Source organism: Microtus pennsylvanicus, chromosome 3 (genome assembly GCF_037038515.1).
Source record: "Microtus pennsylvanicus isolate mMicPen1 chromosome 3, mMicPen1.hap1, whole genome shotgun sequence".
NCBI classification, from domain to species: Eukaryota; Metazoa; Chordata; class Mammalia; order Rodentia; family Cricetidae; genus Microtus; species Microtus pennsylvanicus.
Window position 1 is genome coordinate 65,536,900 of NC_134581.1, and position 17,813 is coordinate 65,554,712.

Genomic DNA, 17,813 nt, shown 5'->3' on the forward strand with positions numbered 1-17,813 from the left:
GTGGAGATGAGCAGAAGCAGGAGGTGGGCTAAAGAATAAAGAAACCTTGGCTGGCGTGCACAGTGCTGTCTCAGGGCTTTGGAGTCAGGGTTCAAGCATCGAGTACAGCCGGCAGGGGTCCAGCTCTCCCACTTGAGGGCTCTGTGAAATGGTGTTCCTTAACCACTTGCGCCTTGATGAAGAGAAGAAAACACAATAGTACCCACCCTGGGTTTCTTCTGAGGGTTAAATGTCTCATCCATGTGCTGGGGCCATGTCTGTGTGAACAATTGTGAGGAGGAGGAGGAGGAGGAGGAGGAGGAGGAGGAGGAGGAGGAGGAGGAGGAGGAGGAGGAGGAGGAGGAAGAGGAAGAGGAGGAGGAGGAGGAGACTCCCTGGCTGTGCTGGTTGATTTTTTTAACTTGACTCAAACCTAGACATATCTGGGAAGAGGCCATCTTAGCAAGCCTATAGGACGTGTTCTTGATCAATGATTAATGTGAGGAGGGCCCTCCCTTTCATATTTTTATTTTTTAAGGAGATATTCTCTCCCAGGAGAAGCCCTAGCTGGCTTTTACAATCTTCCCACCCCCTCTTCTTCAGCATTCCTAGGTTCTAACTTATAAGGATTGTGCTGTAGATGTATTATGGGAGATCTGGACCCCAAAGTCAGTAGTTCTCTGCATTTTGACCAGTTGTGGCTTTCTTTGATGAGAATTGAGAGCTACACTTATCTGTGAATATAAGGATAAGCGGGTAGAATGTAGTAGAAATTGTGATTTAGGGAGGTGGCAGTAGCAGATTCTCGTCCAGGTTGGTTGGCTAGGTTGACAGTACCAGGCATGAATTACCTCCGACTGAGCGGGAATTAAGTCCAATTAGGTGGTGGCTGGTTATGCCAGGATATAAGTACCACTATCGCACCTTTAGAGACATCCTGCCTTCCTGATCATTGTTGTGGTTCATGGGCATTGCCCTGATTCTCTGTAGTCAGTTTTCTTGTCAGCTTGCATGGCTCCTTCAGGTACTTCCTTAGGAAGGAGGCTTCCATGTCAGAGCCAAAGGATTTCTCCAAGTCCTGTATTCAAAACGTGTGCAGTCTTCAGCAGTGCGATCTTACTATTTTCTAGAGAGCAACCAATGACTACAGCAATGGCCTGTATTGCGTGGGAGTCTCTTGGACTCTCCTGACCAAAATGCCAGTATCTTTAAAACGTAAGTTGGAGATCGAGGACAACATCGACATCTGGCTTCTGTATACACGTGTTCACATTTACACAGGCACACATACAAGCATACAACACACACACACACACACACACACACACACACTTCTTATTGATGTACCACTATATTAAAACAGAACCTAAAAGACCAGTTTTGAAAAATAAGCCACGGTAGACTTGTACAGCTTGGCACTATCTGCCTAGCATGTCTTTTTCTCATGATTATTGTCTGTCATCAGTCCCACTGGGGTCTTTACTGGAAATTTCAGCTTCTAAACTGAAAATTGCAGTCCTCTGAACTTGTGATTACCACAGGGCGGGCGAAGGTAGACACTACTCTGTCAAGCACTGGGATCGTGGTAATACTTTAATTACCAACGGTGCCTTTTAAGGGAGCGCCTTTTTCTCTTTCTCGTTGGGAGAAGATGTTTATTTCTGGAACATTCCCCATAGCTCTCTAGAACATAAGCTCTTGAGAGCAAGTACTACGTCTGTGTTCCTAAGCCTAGCTGAGGGTTAGCTTTAATTGTCAAACAGACATATCTAGCATCTCCTGGGAAGAGGCTAAGTGAGGGATTGTCTACATCAAGCTGATCTGAGGGTCTGTCTGTAGGTAACTGTCTCGCTTCCATTAATTGAAGTGAGAAGACTCCCCCCCCACTGTGGGTGGCATCATTCCTTATGCAAGGGACTTTGAACTGTGTAAGAGTAAATACATGACCATATGTACGTTCATTCATTCCTTGCTCTTGACTGTGGATGTAATATGACTGGCTGCGTCAAATCCTTGCTGCCTCAACTTCCCAGCAATAATGGACTTTAACCTGGAATTAGGAGCTAAAATAAATCCTTTCTCCCCTAGGTTGCTTTTGTCATGGTGTTTATCATAGTAACAACAAAAGAAACTAAGATAACGGTCTAAGCACACGGTGAACGCCCCATAGGCAGCTGTTGATGGTGTCTGGGTGTCCTTCTGCGTACTTTATATGCTGGTGGGAGCCATTTCCAAGATGGTGCCCAGGGATCCCAGCCTCTTGCTCTCTTTTGCTCCCTAGATTGTTCCAGGTCTGATTAAAGCCACTAGTAGAGTTTAGCAATTATAATGGCATATAATCCTAAATTTAGGTTAGAAAAGACAAGGAGGGGAGGGCAGGAAGCACCACGTGACAAGGACATTAAGCCTCCAGTCAACAGCACAACAGTGAACCGGAAGCTGTTCTCCAACCCCGTTTGAGCTCTAGAGACTGCATCCCTGGTTACTACATGAATACAGCTTGATAGGAGATACTGAACCACAGCGCCAGTTAAGCCGCTCTGGGACAACACACCTTCAAACACTGGATGACAGGTGGTGTTTGACGCCACTGAATGGGGAGGTAGAGCTGTTTGTTAAGCAGCAACAGGTGACAGTGTCAGTTAGGTATGAGGTAACCTCCCAAAGGTTCAAGTCCTAAAATCTTAGACCCAGTCAATGGAGCTTCTGAGAGGTGCTAGCTTCGTCAATAGGTTCATTAATTAAAGGCGGAGGCAACTGGAGCAAGCAAGTCACGGGGAGAGGCCTTTTAAAGGGTGTATCCAGTTCTAACCCCTTTGTGTCTTCCCTCCTCTGCTTCCTAGCCACCATGAGGAGAGCACAATTCTATCTCTGTGCCACAATTCCATCTTCGCCACACCACAACCCCAAAACAAAGGAGCCAACAGGCTATGCACTATGAACTCTAAAATCTCGAGCACAGTTTTCTTCTTTTTGGTCATTTCCCCCAAAGGCGTGTTGTCATGGTCATGAACGGGGAACCCGGCAAGTAACAATACATACCAGCACACATTTTCACCCACAGCCTGTGCAGAAGGTGTGGGCCTCCCCCTCCTACCATTTACTACTCTGAATAGAACGCCAACGTGACTGAGAAACCTGTGTGGACACCTCAGCTGAACCCAGAAAACACTGGATGCACACCTGGGTCAGGCACCTGCTCTCCCTGAGAGAACAGAGTCATTACATTTCTCTCACTCAAACAACTTTAAGTCTGTTGCTCTGTTACCATTCGGGATTTCAACATCTGGTAATAATAAGACTCACAATTATTAAAAATACACCAAGGGGAGCTGTTTGCATAGCCTATAAAGGCTCGGTTTCACGGTCATGCTTTTCAAACAGAGAGATGACAACACATGGGGGCGGCGGGGGCGGGAGGGGGTGGTGGTGGTGGAGCCGAGCCGAGCGTCTGCATGTGGCACAGTGGAAAGCACCTGTGCGTATTTTCAGATCAAATAAAGGAGTCCTATTGGCAGAAGTCGCCAGAAGGTAAGCCCGTCCTCATGCCCTGTCTTTAGAAAAGCAAAGTAACTCTTGTTGAGAACACACATGAGCATGGAAATAGAAGGAATCCATATCTATTTCTCTCTAGGCCACAGCAAATTGAAGGAAGGACCACCTGGAAACAGGACCATGGAGTCGTCATGAGCTTCCGAAAGCTTAGTAAAAACAGTAGGTTGGTTGTGCTGTGCAAACAGAGCTTCTAGACAAACCTCTGAGCCTCTGTCTTATCCAGACATTCTGGAACAGCCATAGGAGTGAATTGTAACTAACCAGACTCTTACAGATAGACAGGAGTGGAGTGTAATGTATGGATGAGAGACAGTGGTGACTGTAAAATATGGATGCTTTGCCTGCACGTGTGTCTGCACTCCCTGTACATGCAGTGCCTGGTGAGGCCACACGAGAGTGCCAGATCCTCTGGAACAGGAGTTACATGTGGTTGTAAGCCATCATGTGGTTCTGGGAAATGAACCCCGGTATTCTGGAAGAGTGGCCAATGCTCTTAACCTCTGAGCCATCTCTCCATCCCCCCACTAGCTTTCTTGACCACCTGGCTGGGGATGGATGCACAGCCCACAGTGGGCTGGACCACCCTGGGTCAGTTAGCAGTTGGGAAATGCTCCACACATGTCACAGGCCAATCCGATGGAGGGAAGTCTTCCCACTGAGAATCCTCTTCCCAGATGACTCTAGGTTTACATCAAGTTGACTGCTGGAGCGAACCATACTGTTAGCCCAATCTTTTCATCTATGTTGCTCCAGGTATCAGCACTTCACAACATATTATTTATTTTATGGCTATATCTCACTCTGTCTACTTATCAGTTGAAGAACATTGTTTTCCCTTGTTGACTATTATGAATAATGCTGCCACTCCCCAGTTCCTTAAGATTTTGCCTTCTCATGATTTTGCCAGTCCTCCCCTGCCCATATGTTTAAATATAGGTTTATACATGACAGAAAATGCTGTGCTTGTCAGAGTTTGGTTTATTATTCTTAATGTAATGACTTCCAGTTCCACACATTCTTCTTCAAATATCATGATTTCATTTTCATTACAGCTGAATAAAATTCAATTGTGTATATGTGCCACTTTTTCTTTATCCATTTGCTGACGGACATCTACGCTGGTTCCATTCCTGGCTATTGTGAGTAGGGAAGCAATGAGCATGAGTGGACAAGTATCTCTATGGTATCCTGATTTAACGTCCTTTGAGCTGGTATGCAGGAGTGGAATAGCTGGGTCATATTATAGTGACATTTTTAGTTTGGAAGCAATCGCGTATTGATTTCCATAGTGGCTGCACCAGTATACATTCTTCCCAGCAGTGAATCACGACTCCTCTTTCCCTACAGTATTCATTGCCCTTTGTTTCCTTTGTAATAACCATTTGACTGAGGTGAGATAGAATCCAAAGCATTTTTTTTGTTAGCTTTTGTTTTTCTGAGACAGGGTTTCTGTGTGTACTCTTAGCTGTCCAGGAGCTCTTGCTGTAGACCAGGCTGGCCTCAAATTCACTGAGATCCTCCTGCCTCCGCCTCCCAAGTGCTGGGATTAAAGGGGCCATCACTCCCTGATCCAGGATGTTTTTAATTTGTATTTTCATAATGGCTAAGGCTGTTGCTTGTATATCTTTGGAGAATAGTCTATCCATTCATGAGTCCATTTATTGTTTGATTTTTGTAGTTCACATCTATTCTAAATATTAATTCCTGGTATAGCTTTATATATAGCTAGTAGCCAAAGATCTTTTCTCTTTGTTTTGGTTTGCTTGCTTTTTGCTGGGCTTTGTTATTGTGGCACTGGGGACTGAACTGGGGCTGTGGGGCTGTGAATCAAGAGCTCTGTTACTTAGCCAAACCCAAGCCCCAGTTCTTTCCCATGCCATGAGCTGTGGTGTTCGTTCCTTTGCTTTGCAGAGGCTTTTTGACTTCGTCTCTCTCCATTTGTCGAGTCTTGGGATTGCTTCCTGTGTTCCTGGAGTCCTTTTCCAGAAGCTGTGTCCTAAGCCTGTGTCTTCAGGTGTCTTATCTGTGTTCTCCAGAAGTTTCATCACTTCAGAACTTACACTGAAGCCTCTGAAATAATTTTTGTTTGGAGAAAGAGGGAGATAAGGATCTTGTTTCATTCTCGTACACATGACTGTCCGGTCCTACTTGCTGAGGAGGTTGTAGGATGCACGTCTTTGACAGCTTTATGGCTGTGGTTGTGTGCATCTCTTCTGGCCTCTATCCCACTGCGTTGACCGGCATATCTGTTTTTGAACCACTACTGTGGTTCATGGCCACTCTGGCTCACAAGCTGGTTTGAGACCAGGCATCATGATACACCCAACACTGTGTTTTCTGCTTACATTTGGTTTTGCTCTTTAGGGCCTTTCATGCTCCTATTTGAATTTTGGTTCACTAATTCTGTAGAGATGTCACTTGGATTTGGATGGAGAATGCACTGAATCTGCTTGGTACTTTCAGTAGCAGCCACTTTCAGAGTACCTCAGTCTGTGCATCTTCTAGTGTCTTGTTTCTCTGGAGCCCGAAAGATTTCATTGAGAAGTTCTATAACTCTTTTGTTAGGCTTATTTCTACATATGTTAAGGCTATTGTGAATTGGTTTTTTTTGTAAAAGTTTATTAATTATATATAGAAAACTACTGTTTTTTTTATAACTTGGCTTTTGTGCTTTACAACTTTGCCAAAGGTGTTTATCAAATTTGAGAGTTCTTTCTCTTGTCTTATTGATGCATTGAAAACAATAAACACTAAAGTGAATAAGAGCAATGAGAGCAGTCATTCATATCCTGATGTGGGAGTCTTCTGTTTTGTGTTGATTTTATTGGTTAAATAAAGAAACTGCCTTGGCCCTTTAATAGGACAGAAAATTAGGTAGGCGGAGTAAACAGAACAGAATGCTGGGAGAAAGAAACCCAGTCAAGCAGTCGCCATGATGCTTCCATCCAACACAGACGCAGGTTAAGATCTTTCCTGGTAAGCCACACCTCATGGTGCTACACAGATTATTAGAAATGGGTCTAAGCAAGATGTGAGAATTAGCCAATAAGAGGCTAGAACTAATGGGCCAGGCAGTGTTTAAAAGAATACAATTTGTGTGTTGTTATTTCGGGTATAAAGCTAGCAGTGCGAGAACTGGGCAGGAACGCAGCCGGCCACTCCTACTACAATATCCTGCTCCTTATTTTCAAGGAAGTCTTCCCATTTTCCCATTTAATAATGCTGATTCTAGGTGTGTCACATACAGCCTTTATTATGTTGACTCTGTTCCCTTTATTCACCGTTTCTTCCAGGACTTTACTATAAAGGGATGCTAAACTCTGTCAAAGAGCTTTTCTGCATCTGTTGAGATGATCATGTGATTTCTGTCCTTAAACATAATTTTTAAAAATGTATTTTTATTATTTTTAATTATGTGCATGTATTTATGGGGTGTGTGCACATCAGTGCAGGTGCCCACAGAGGTATCAGTTTCCCCCTGAAGCTGGCATTACAGGCAGCTGTGAACTGCCTGACTTGGGTGCTTAGAATCAAACTCGGGTCCTTTGAAAGAGCATTGCCTGCTCTTAACCACTGAGCCATCTCTCCAGTCCATGGCCATTTCTCTAGTTCTTCTGATGGTTGGTCTATGAAGACTATTGTAGTAAGTGTTTGGTCTGTAATGTACACATACATCTTTCAGCATGGATAGACAATGTCTTGCTATCTAGTTCAACAACAGGATGACTTGTGTTGTTCTGGATTATTGCTCAGTTTACTAACTATCCCAGCTTCTCCCTCTGCCCAATTCTGCTTCTATTACATCCCTAACACTCAAATGGATCCTAGAGCATAGCTTGATATGTACTTTAGCCTTTTTTCAGACCCTGCTTTCTAGAAAAACCAGAGTACAAAACTGTCAGAAAAAAACAAGCAATACAAGATGGGGCTTCAGATGTATATTTTTTTGGTGCAATGGCACTGAGAATCCCACCACATCTGGTAACCGGAACACAGATACCTTAAGCGTATGTTGGTACTTCACCTGCTAGAGGTTATACGAGTGTTGAATGGAGTTGTGTGCTCCTGGTATGTAACATGCTAGACATTTCAAGATATTTGGGGGAGAGAATAGTAACAACAAATAAAATATCTCGAGGGGTAGTTAGGCTGTTCTATAAAAATGTTACAGGAGACTAGGGATTGTTAATAGTCAATCAAGACCCACATATAAAACAAAAAGATCTCCTTGACAATACACCATAAAACAAACATCAGAATGTAACCTTTAAGGGTCATTTCACATTTCCATCAGCAGTGTTGTCCCTGAAGAAACCAAACTGAACCTGGAGGACAATGACTGATAGCAGAGCAGCCAAACCCGTTCAAGCGGTAGTTAGTTGTCCAGCAGTCACCACACCTAGTCTGGCATCTTTACCAGAGGAGATGAACATAGCAGCAAATCCATTTCAGTGGTCACTGATTTGGCAAGTGCGTTCTAGCCCTGTGAGAAAAGCAGATTCAAAACGGTTTTCATCCAAGTACAATAAGCAACACTATATTACAGTCTTGCCCCAGGGCTATGCTAACTTTTAGCATCTGTCATAACAGCCTGAAGAGATCTAGACCATCTGGACACACTGCAGAACGTTGAACCACCACATTCATGACATCATTCTAATTCAGCCAGATGGGCAAAAAGTGGAGAGCACATTAGAGACATTCATCTGACACAGATCCTTCAATATGTGTGTGTGTGTGTGTGTGTGTGTGTGTGTGTGTGTGTGCAAACCCTCTAAAGCAGCAGTTCTCAACCTTCCTAATGCTAGAACCCTTTAATATAGTTCCTCATGTTGGGGTGACCCCTAGCCATAAAATTATTTCATTACTATTTCATCATTGTCATTTTACTAGTTATGGATCATAATGTAAATATCTGATATGCAGGATATCTAATATGAGACCCTATGAAATGATTGTGACCCAAAGATTGTGAACCTCTGCTCTAAAGATTCAGGGACTCGCTGCACCATAAGATACTTAGGGGTCCAAAGACAGGGGCATGCTAGGCTATCCCATCCAAATGAAAAGACAAATATTACACCTTGTACTTCCCAAGATGAAGAAGGAACCCTATGCCTGATAACCCTCTCTGGGCTCTAAATGCAGTGTGTTCTACATCTGAAAATACTGTTCCAACTCACATACGAGGTGACACAGAAGGCTGACAGATGTGCATGAGCTCAGCGCAGGGGATCTAGGTTGCAGTACAGACAGTCCTGCTACTTGGCCGTTCATGTTTCCATCAAGATTTTATGGCAAACTCTCTGGAGTATCATCACCCAACCCCCTGTGGTATGTGCCAAATCACGACATCTGAAGTAGAGATTTATAGACCTTCAAAACATAAAACAAAAACATCATTAAATAACAACAAACAATCTTCTGGTATAATACTAGGCTTAATTATAGGGCATCAAGTGACCAAATGTCGGGCATTCACTATCATGAGGTGGGATCCATAAGGCCAGTAAATCATAGTATCAGGTAGGTTGAAGCAACCCATTCTAGGGAGGAACTGGTATATTTAGAAATGAGTACAAGTAGAAGCAGAAGGCACAGCAATGTGCAAGGCTGTTGGCCTAGTCCCCATGAGCACTGCTATACCAGTCCCAGGAAACACTATAGCTTTAAGAGGAGCCCTTTAAAACCTCCTAGCAAGAGGAGAAATCCCTTATGTGGTTAGGGGGAGTCTTTCAGTATGTGAATGCGAACTGAACATAGCAGGTGCGCCACAGCCGTACTAGGGCACAGTTTTGAAAGACAGTCATGAAGGGAGATGCTTTAAGAGCTAGAACTTCAGAAAGGTATGCTTGAGCATCCTGGAGGGGCAGAGGCTAGATGACTGGAAGGCCAGGGACAAGAAGGTTTGGGACAGAGACATGAAGACGAGCATATGGAAGAATCCATCTTGGTAGAAGAACCAAGTCGTCAAGACAATAATGCCTAGACTAGCTCACTCAGCCAGCCTTTGTCATTACCCAGCCTGTGCTGGCACTAACGACACATGGATTCAGAATCACTTAGGAGCTGAACCCCAGAGAAATTCTGTGAGGGAGCTTCCAGAGAGGTTTAACTAAAGGGTGAAGACCCACCCTGAATGAGGCAGCACTATCCCATGGGCTGGTGGCCCGAACGGAATGAGAGTGAAAAGTGGGGCAAGCTGAGCTTGTAATTTTCTGCAGGGTCCCGCAGAAACGAATCAAGGATCACTGTATCCCAAACACATTCTGTAATCCAGATGCTACTATTTTGATAGATAATCAGACCGACATGCTGAGGGCTCACTTAAAGCAGAGCCTGTAGGCAGGACCTTACAAGGATTGGGGTACATCTTTCAGAGTGTCAAGTATCTCTTGAATCAGGGGGCAGAGGCAGGCAAATTTCTGAGTTCTATGTCAGCCTGGTCTACAGAGGGAATTCCAGGATGGCCAGGTGTTGACTGGGGTTTTCTGTCTTGTCCAGTTCCCACAATCGTTAAGTCCCAAAGAAATCACACAGAGGTCTACATTAGTTATAAACTGATTGGCCCATTGGCTCAGGCTTATTAACTTTTATAACTCATAATAGCCCATTACTCTTGTCTATGTTAGCCACGTGGCTTGGTACCTTTCTCGTTGAGGCAGTCACATCTTGCTTCTTCTGTGGCTGGATCAGGACTGCAGACTAGGACTTCCTTCTTCCCAGAATTACCTGTTCTCATTGACCCGCCTCTGCTTCCTGTCTGATTGTCCCAACTCTATTTCCTGCCTGGCTACTGGCCAATCAGCGTTTATTTAAAATACAATTGACAGAATAGAGACCATTGTCCCACACCAGCCAGGGATACACAGAGAAACCCTGTCTCTAAAAACAAACAAATGAAAACAAATAAACAACAACAACAAAAATCCTGTCAGGTCCAAAGGAAAGGGAGGACAAGTAACTAACTGTGGTGCCTGTTAGCACACCAGAGTGTCTGATGGCCTCCAGGCTCACTCAGCACCTGTGGCTCCCCTCAGTTCTTCTCCCTCTTCCCCTTCCCCCACTAAACTGCTCCAGCTCCTGGGCTTCCCTTCCCCCAGCATGTCATTTCGTCATTTCAGTAAAACCCTGCCATTTTGGCACCAGATGTAGAAAGCGAGGACATGGCTGCTCTGAGGCATGGCTGAGAGGAAGGTTCTTATTTGTAGATATGAGAGCACAGCCTGAGGCATCTGGAAGAGTCTAGAGCAGGGAGAGAAAGTAAGAGAGTAAACATGGCCAGGAGACCAAACTGTGCCATGGGGCAGGGGCAATGGAGAGACGAAGAGAGACACACAGAGAGAGATAGAGAGACAGAAGGGGGGGGGAGAGGGAGAGAGAGAGAGACAGAGAAGAGGAGGGACACAGAATCAAGAAGAGTATCAAGAGGGCTCATGGCCAAAATGGCAGGGCAGAATGAGACAATGGGGGAAGGAAGCCCAGGAGCTGGAGCAGTTCAGTGGGGGAAGGGGAAGAGGGGGAAGAGCTGAGGGGAGCCACAGGTGCTGAGTGAGCCTGGAGGCCAGCAGACACTCTGGTGTGCTAACAGGCACCACAGTTAGCCACTTGTCCTCCCTTTCCTTTGGACCTGACAAGTTCTACTGAGCTACAGCTGTCATCTGGGAACTCTGGGGACTTACGTGCAGGACCCAGAAGTCAGGAAGGAAGGCCGCCATCTTGATCAATAGCGATCTAAGAGGCATTGCATACACTACAGTAACCCGGGCTTGAGAAAGGCCTGGTGGTCATGGACTTTGGTCGTCAGCCTATGAGGCACCCAGTTAGCGCAGGCTCAGTGGAGGTGCTGCAGAGTGAGGAGACAATGAGCGTCAAGGGTGGTTCCCAGCCAGAGTGTCCCACGAATCTGTTTTCCACCAGGAATCCTGGAGGGGCCGTGCCTAAACGAGTAGTCAAGTCTTCAAAGTAACTTTTCTCTCCTCCCTCCTTTCACTCTCTTCCTTTGTTCTTTGTATAGTTATTGCTATAAATAGCAACCACATACAAACCAGCTAACGGGAACTATGCCTCCTGCCTCCAAAACATCTCATAACAGAGAGGGAAAGACAAGTTTCCCAGCACCGATAGGGAGCAAGGTCCTAACATCAGTCTTCACATACACATGTCTCTGGTACTTGACATCCATGTAAATGTAGAAACATATCTATCTGTGCCCTCCCTCCTGAAGTTCTTCAAGGACATTCTTCTGTCTTCAGAGTGAGTCTGGTTATTTGTTACAGAGGAGGGCCATTTTCTCTGTCTTCCTTTGCACTGCCGCTGCTCTGCCCGGAACTATCATGTCCCATGGGCATTGTGCCTCTGCTGGGCACAGCTACTGCTGATTCACTGGAGCCTGGGGTGTGCCAGAGCCATCTCAAACGGGGGGGGGGGGGGGGGGGAGATTCTCTCCTCTTTAGTGTTTTGCCTTGTCATGAAGGCAGGAAAGAGGTAGCTCATGTCTCAATTAAAATCTTCTTTTTCAATAAAAATATCTTTTAAAAAAATTTAAATATGCTTTTTTTTCTTCTTCTTTCAATTGTACTTAGATTTGAGCCCAGTTGGGAGTTGTGTTGCAAGGAGAAACTGATCACAGTTCCTTAAGAGGCCAGCTTCACAGGGTGGGCACAGTCCCAGTCCTCCGCAAGGGTGGTCTTGTATAAGACGGGTTCTCACCTGGTTCACAAAAAAACAAGGGAAGTGAAGAAGATAAAGACTCCTTGCAGGGGAGTGGGGAGGATCTTAGTGAAGAAACCAGCTCTTAAGGGTGAAATACACCCTGTGAGATAGGGCTTGAGTTTTGGGGGACATCTTGAGAAGTCCAGAAGGCAGATAGATTGGTAGATCCAAAGAGCAAGAGAGATTTTAACAGCCCCGGGCATTGATGCCAGGGGGTGGAAGTGAGGCTGCCCAAGGACAGGAGAAAGTGGGGAGAAGATCAGGGTGGACCTCATGTTTTACCACCCTCACTCGAATCAGACCCCAGCTTGCTGGTGAGACCTCCAGCCATTCTTCCTCCTTCTCCCTGCAGCTCCACAAGCCTGACAGGGATCTTCAGTCCAGCTCAAATATCGTCAACTCAACAGACCCTTCCCTGCTAGTAGAGACGATTAATTTATTTATATCATTTATAATAGGCTTTTTTGCATATTTTCCCGGAGGTCTCCAGGGCAGGACACCTAATGCACGTTTAAATTCTCCTCACTCTGGCACATTACAGGTGCAGAGCTGATACCGTGAATAAATGAGAGAGGAAAAGAATGAATGGAGCGAGGGGTCTTCTGCACGGCTGGAAAGCTGCGGTCAGCTGACCAGTTAGTCCAGACAATGTCACCACTGCAGGTCTGCGACAGTCCGAGACCAGACGCTGCCAGCGCGTCCCTCCACACCCTTACCTTTGCCCTACTCCTAAGTCCCGCCTCTAACTTTCCGCTTTCCTCATTGGCTGCGTGACCGCCCAATGAGCCTGTGGGACGCGCGCGCCCGCATTCCTGGCCTGGGCCGACCGCTCTCGTTCTCGCGTCTCGCGAGCGTTCGCGTCACCGGCGGCGGCGGCGGCTCCCGCGCGGTCCGGGTCTGAGGCCGAGGGTACAGCTGGACTGACTAGAACTGAGACCATGTTCCGAGCGGCGGCGCCTGGGCAGCTCCGGCGGGCGGTGAGTCCCGGCAGGAAGGGCCGAGCAGGTGACCCCCGAGCCGCAGCCTGCTGACCCTGTCAGGCGGAGGTCACGGGCTCCCACCAGTCCTGCAGACAGGCCGGGAGGTGTCGGAGACCCAGGTCAAAGTTCTGCAGCCGCCGCCCTTGACCTCTCCGGGTCGCCCTCCCCCCAGCCGGGGTTCCCACGACCCTGGCTCCTGCGGGGCACTTTGGGGCTGCTGGCTCCTTTGCGGCCCCAGGGTGTCAGATGCCGCCGCGGAGCCTCTCGGGGAAGAGTTTAAAACCCGGGCTCCCGGAGGCTGCCCCGAATGCCCACTGCCACGACACGGGGGAGGGGCGGCGCGGACGCCCACTCCTGCTCGGCTACTCGGATGGGGGCCCAGCCTGGGAGTCAGTCTGGAGAAGCTGCAGACTGATGGCTCGGGAGCCAGGGAGCCCTGGGTAGTGGGAAGTTCTCGATGTTTGTTCCCCGTGGTGATAAAGTTTACCATTTGTCTGTTTTCCGAGGGCTTACCGAGAAAAACCATTGTTTGGCTGAGTGCTGTGAGGGAACAGCCGGTGGAGGCTGACCAGGTCTAAGTCTGTAACTTAGGGAGCCTGTAGGTCGCCCAGTTTACAGTTTAGGTTGTTAGAGAAACAAGATCGTCCGCCTTGTGCGAGAAGTTATCCAGACGCCTTGCAACTTTTCTAGCCGTTGATTTATTTGTTTAATCTTAGTGCCTTTTCCCCCAGTCGCCACTGGGATTTTTTTTTCTCTCAGGAACACAACTTGTGGACTTCTTGGGAGTATAATTGTGGTAAAGAGAGGTTAGGATTTGGTAAGTTTGTAGTGCTGGTGGGGAAAAGAAATTCACATAGCCAGTATTCGTACATAGACAGCATTGCCAAACCTTCGTTGTGCTTGACCAAGAATTGTGACCTTGGCCTATTTTTAAAATTAGAAGTCAAAGTGTCTACGAGGTCACTAAGGATATTTTTAAGGTTTGAATTGCAAGCCCCAAAACAAATGGTGGGATCACACTAAAATGGATCCACAACACACACACACACACACACACACACACACACACACACACACATCTTTAAATTTTAAAATAATTTCAAGTTTACAAAAAAGTTACCAAAATAGTTTTTAAAAAAATTCCCAGAACTTCCTTGAATTTCAACAGCTCTTAACAGTTGACAAGTTTGGTTTTTCTCTCACTGTACATACACATTGTTTTACCCTTTAATTCTAAATGGTTCCCTAGGTGTTTTACAAGGATAAGGCTAAGGGATTCGCTCTGAGTAGACCCCCATGCCTTCTGTTAGATTCATAGTACAACAAAACCAGGCAAATAAAAGAAATCCCTAAGGAGGTTCTCTTTGCTAAGGAGAATATAGCTGGCAAAATCATGCCCTTTACCACTTTGTTACCAGACAGTCACATGTTGCCAGCTGTCCTGTCCTTTAAAGGACACCTAAGGTATCCAGAGCCTGGTTTTCATGCTGGTTTAGTCTTTGTTAGAAAAGCTTCTAAGTTTGGCTTTTATGCCACTGACATGTGTATAGAGCACAGGCCTCCTGTTTGCAGACTCTTACCCAGTTTAGCTGTCTGACATTTCCCTCGTGACTGCATTCAGGTCCTGTCTTCTTGGCAGGGTTGTCAGATGTGATTTACGCTCTCAATAGTTCATTGTACTAGGAGGCATACAACACTAGCTTGTCCCATTAGTGAAGATCTTAACTTAGGTTATGTGTAGTTTGCCAGGTTTTTCCAATGGCAGGTAGTCCTCTGTGTAATTCTTAACTAATTACAAAGATAAAGTGAAACTGCGTGGAACTCCTCTTTCTCCCACTTTCACCTACTAATTTTAGCACTTGATTTTTAATTGAGAAATAATGCTGTGATACAAAATGGTGATTTTTCTAATCTATGATTCCTTTGTTTATTACTTAGCATTCTATGCTAAGGAAGAACCTTCCCCTCTTGCCTATATAGACCCAGGGACCCTTATTTAATAGGCTATCATTCTTATCACCCTTATTTTGATGTTCAGGTTCCTCCAATATTTATAAAGTAGGAACCAATTTAATCTGGTTACTGTTTATATAAATTTATGATACCATAAAACCAGAATGGTTTATCTCAAATCTTTGCAGGAGTTGAGTAGACTAGCTATCAAGGTTGCCCTGATGTCTGAGATTACAGGCAACCAATATATCTGCCTCCCCCTTTTTAACATGAGATTTCGGTATTCAGACTCTGTTCCTCATACTGCTGGGCAAGTACCTTAACCACTAAACATTCTCCAACTCCTGCTCTTAAATTTAAAAAGCAAACAAGAACAAAAGTTCTATAGCTAACTATGATTTATTTGAAAAAAAAAACAAACCAAAAACATGTTTTTACTAATGACATGTACTATCAAAGCCACTTTAATTTTGGCTGATTTTTGTCACTAAGCAATGTCCTTCTGGAGGAAATCCTCAGTCATCTGTTAACAAAGGTGTTTTTGTTTATTTTGTCTTTTTAAGGGAAGATCTTGTCTAGACTAGACTGGCCTGAAACTCATGGTAATCTGTGCTGATTGGTGTTCTAGTCACTATGTTATAGCACCCATTAGTGAAAGTAATTTTGTACCAAGTGACCGAGATAGAGAGCACATATAGGAAAATAGTTAAGGATTTGCAATTAGTTGGTGTTCTTGCTGAATTATAGTATGAATTATTAATATTATTATTATTACTTATTATACAGCCTAGCCAGTTTTCCCTCTCTCTTCTTCCAGTACCTCCCCATTACCCCCCTCTGTCCCCACCCCCACCCCAATCCATCCCTCCATTTCTGTTCAGGAAGGGCAAGTATCCCATGGATATCAATAAAGCATAGCATATCAAATTGCATTAAGACTTAGCACCTCCTCTTATATTAAGGCTGAGCAAGTTGACCCAGTATGAGAAGTAGGGTCTCAAAAGTTAGTAAGAGTCAGAGACAGCCCCTGTCCACACTGTTAGGAATCCCACAAGAGGACCAAGCTACACAGCTGTATCATATATGCAGAGTGCCTGGGTCAGTCCCATGCAGGCTCCCTGGTAGTCGGTTTAGTCTCTGTGAGCCCAGATTAGTTGATTCTGTGGGTTTTCTTGTGGTCTCCTTGATCCCTCTGGCTCCTACAATCCTTCCTCCCCCTCTTCTGCAGGATTCCCTGAGCTCTGCTTAATGTTTGGCTGTGGGTCTCTGCATCTGTTTCCATCAGTTGCTGGATGACAATAGGGCTAGGCACCAATCTATGAGTATAGCAGAATATCATTAGGCATCATCACATTGACATTTCCCCCTCAAGTCGTGTTTGGTTCTATCCTAGGTCTCTGGGTCACTCAGCCTGTGGGTCCTGGTGCTCCAGGCAGTACTAGGGGTGGGACTTACTCTCCTGTCATGAATTTTAAGCTCGTCCAGTCATTTGTTGGCCACTCTGTCAATCTCTAGGCCACCTTTACTCCAGTACATCCCATGTACCGGAGCAGGACAGACTGTGGGTCAAAGGTTATGTGGCTGGGTTGGTTCCCCACTCCCTCCACTTGAAGTCTTTCCTGGTGACAGGAGATGGCCAGGTCAGGCTACATAATCCATGCTTAGCTGGGGTCATCTTTGTAGATTCCTGGGAAATTCCCTATGCCAGGTTTTTACCTGACCCTAATAATGCTCCCCCTTTTCAGTAGTCTCTTTCAGTTTATTTTATTAATTTGTTTTTAAAATTTTTGCTGATTAGTAAGATCCAAAAAAAAATTTTATGTAGTAAGTGAAGCAACATTTTGATGTCATTTACGTGTTCTTGTTCCTATATTCAATTCATTAGCAGACAGGAAGGAGAAGCTTGAGAAGCTGTGAACTATTAAGGACAGGACATTTTTCAAGCCCACTGTCCAGCATTGATGAATGATACTGAACTCTGTGTTTCACATGCAAATTTAAATTTCGTTTGAAAGAAGAGAGCCAATTTTTGTGTGATTCTGAAACAAAATTTATTACATAAAGTGATTTCATTAAAACTGCTGCCTGCCAATGTGTCTACTAAGAGTCTTGTCTGTTTTTAAAGTGAAGTAAATTGACTGTTTTTAATATTATAATCAATGTCATACATTTCTAGTCATGGTTAAAAGCTGCTGTGTTTTATTACTAGAGAGGTTAAAGAAGTTTAAGTACAGAAATGTAATATGCATTTTATTATGACAAAATGTATGTTAAAATGGGAATAGGAGACTTTAATTATATTATTTAATCCCATTAAATAGTATTTAGCAAGATTTTATAGCTCATTTCTGCTGTTTTCTTGTTTTTTAGTTAAGAAACAAAATCAGAACGAAGTCTAACCCCTCCATGTCTGTCCCCTATGTTCTCATCCATTAGCTTTTTTAAAGGTGGTTAGGGGAGAAATAGGTTAACAGAGCTCTTACTACTTTAGGATATGAGTAGTTTTGTTGGGGTAGTAAAGTTTGTAATTTAGCATCCGTTAGTTTGTCTAGATCATCCAGTTGCAGCAACAAGAACGCTAAGAAACTGAAGAACAAAAGCAGGGTTAGTAGTGCTAAGTTGGAATAAAAG

At 44.9% G+C, this 17,813-nt stretch overlaps 1 protein-coding gene and 1 long non-coding RNA gene across 2 annotated transcripts in view; one reads left to right on the top strand and one right to left on the bottom strand.

Moving 5' to 3' along the window:
* Nucleotides 1-7,498: 7,498 nt before the first annotated feature.
* LOC142847044 (uncharacterized) lies at nucleotides 7,499-11,300 on the bottom strand. The gene is made up of 3 exons (XR_012910118.1): nucleotides 11,217-11,300; nucleotides 8,718-8,910; nucleotides 7,499-8,017 (listed from the first exon to the last, which is right to left on the bottom strand). It is a non-coding gene; the product is annotated as an uncharacterized LOC142847044 (long non-coding RNA).
* A 1,767-nt stretch (nucleotides 11,301-13,067) lies between these two features.
* Etfa (electron transfer flavoprotein subunit alpha) overlaps nucleotides 13,068-17,813 on the top strand; it is a 60,384-nt gene continuing 55,638 nt past the window's right edge. Inside the window, exon 1 of the mRNA XM_075965841.1 lies at nucleotides 13,068-13,226. Within this exon, the coding sequence (XP_075821956.1) occupies nucleotides 13,188-13,226 (39 nt within the window). The 5' untranslated portion in view covers nucleotides 13,068-13,187. The remainder of the gene's footprint in view (nucleotides 13,227-17,813) is intronic.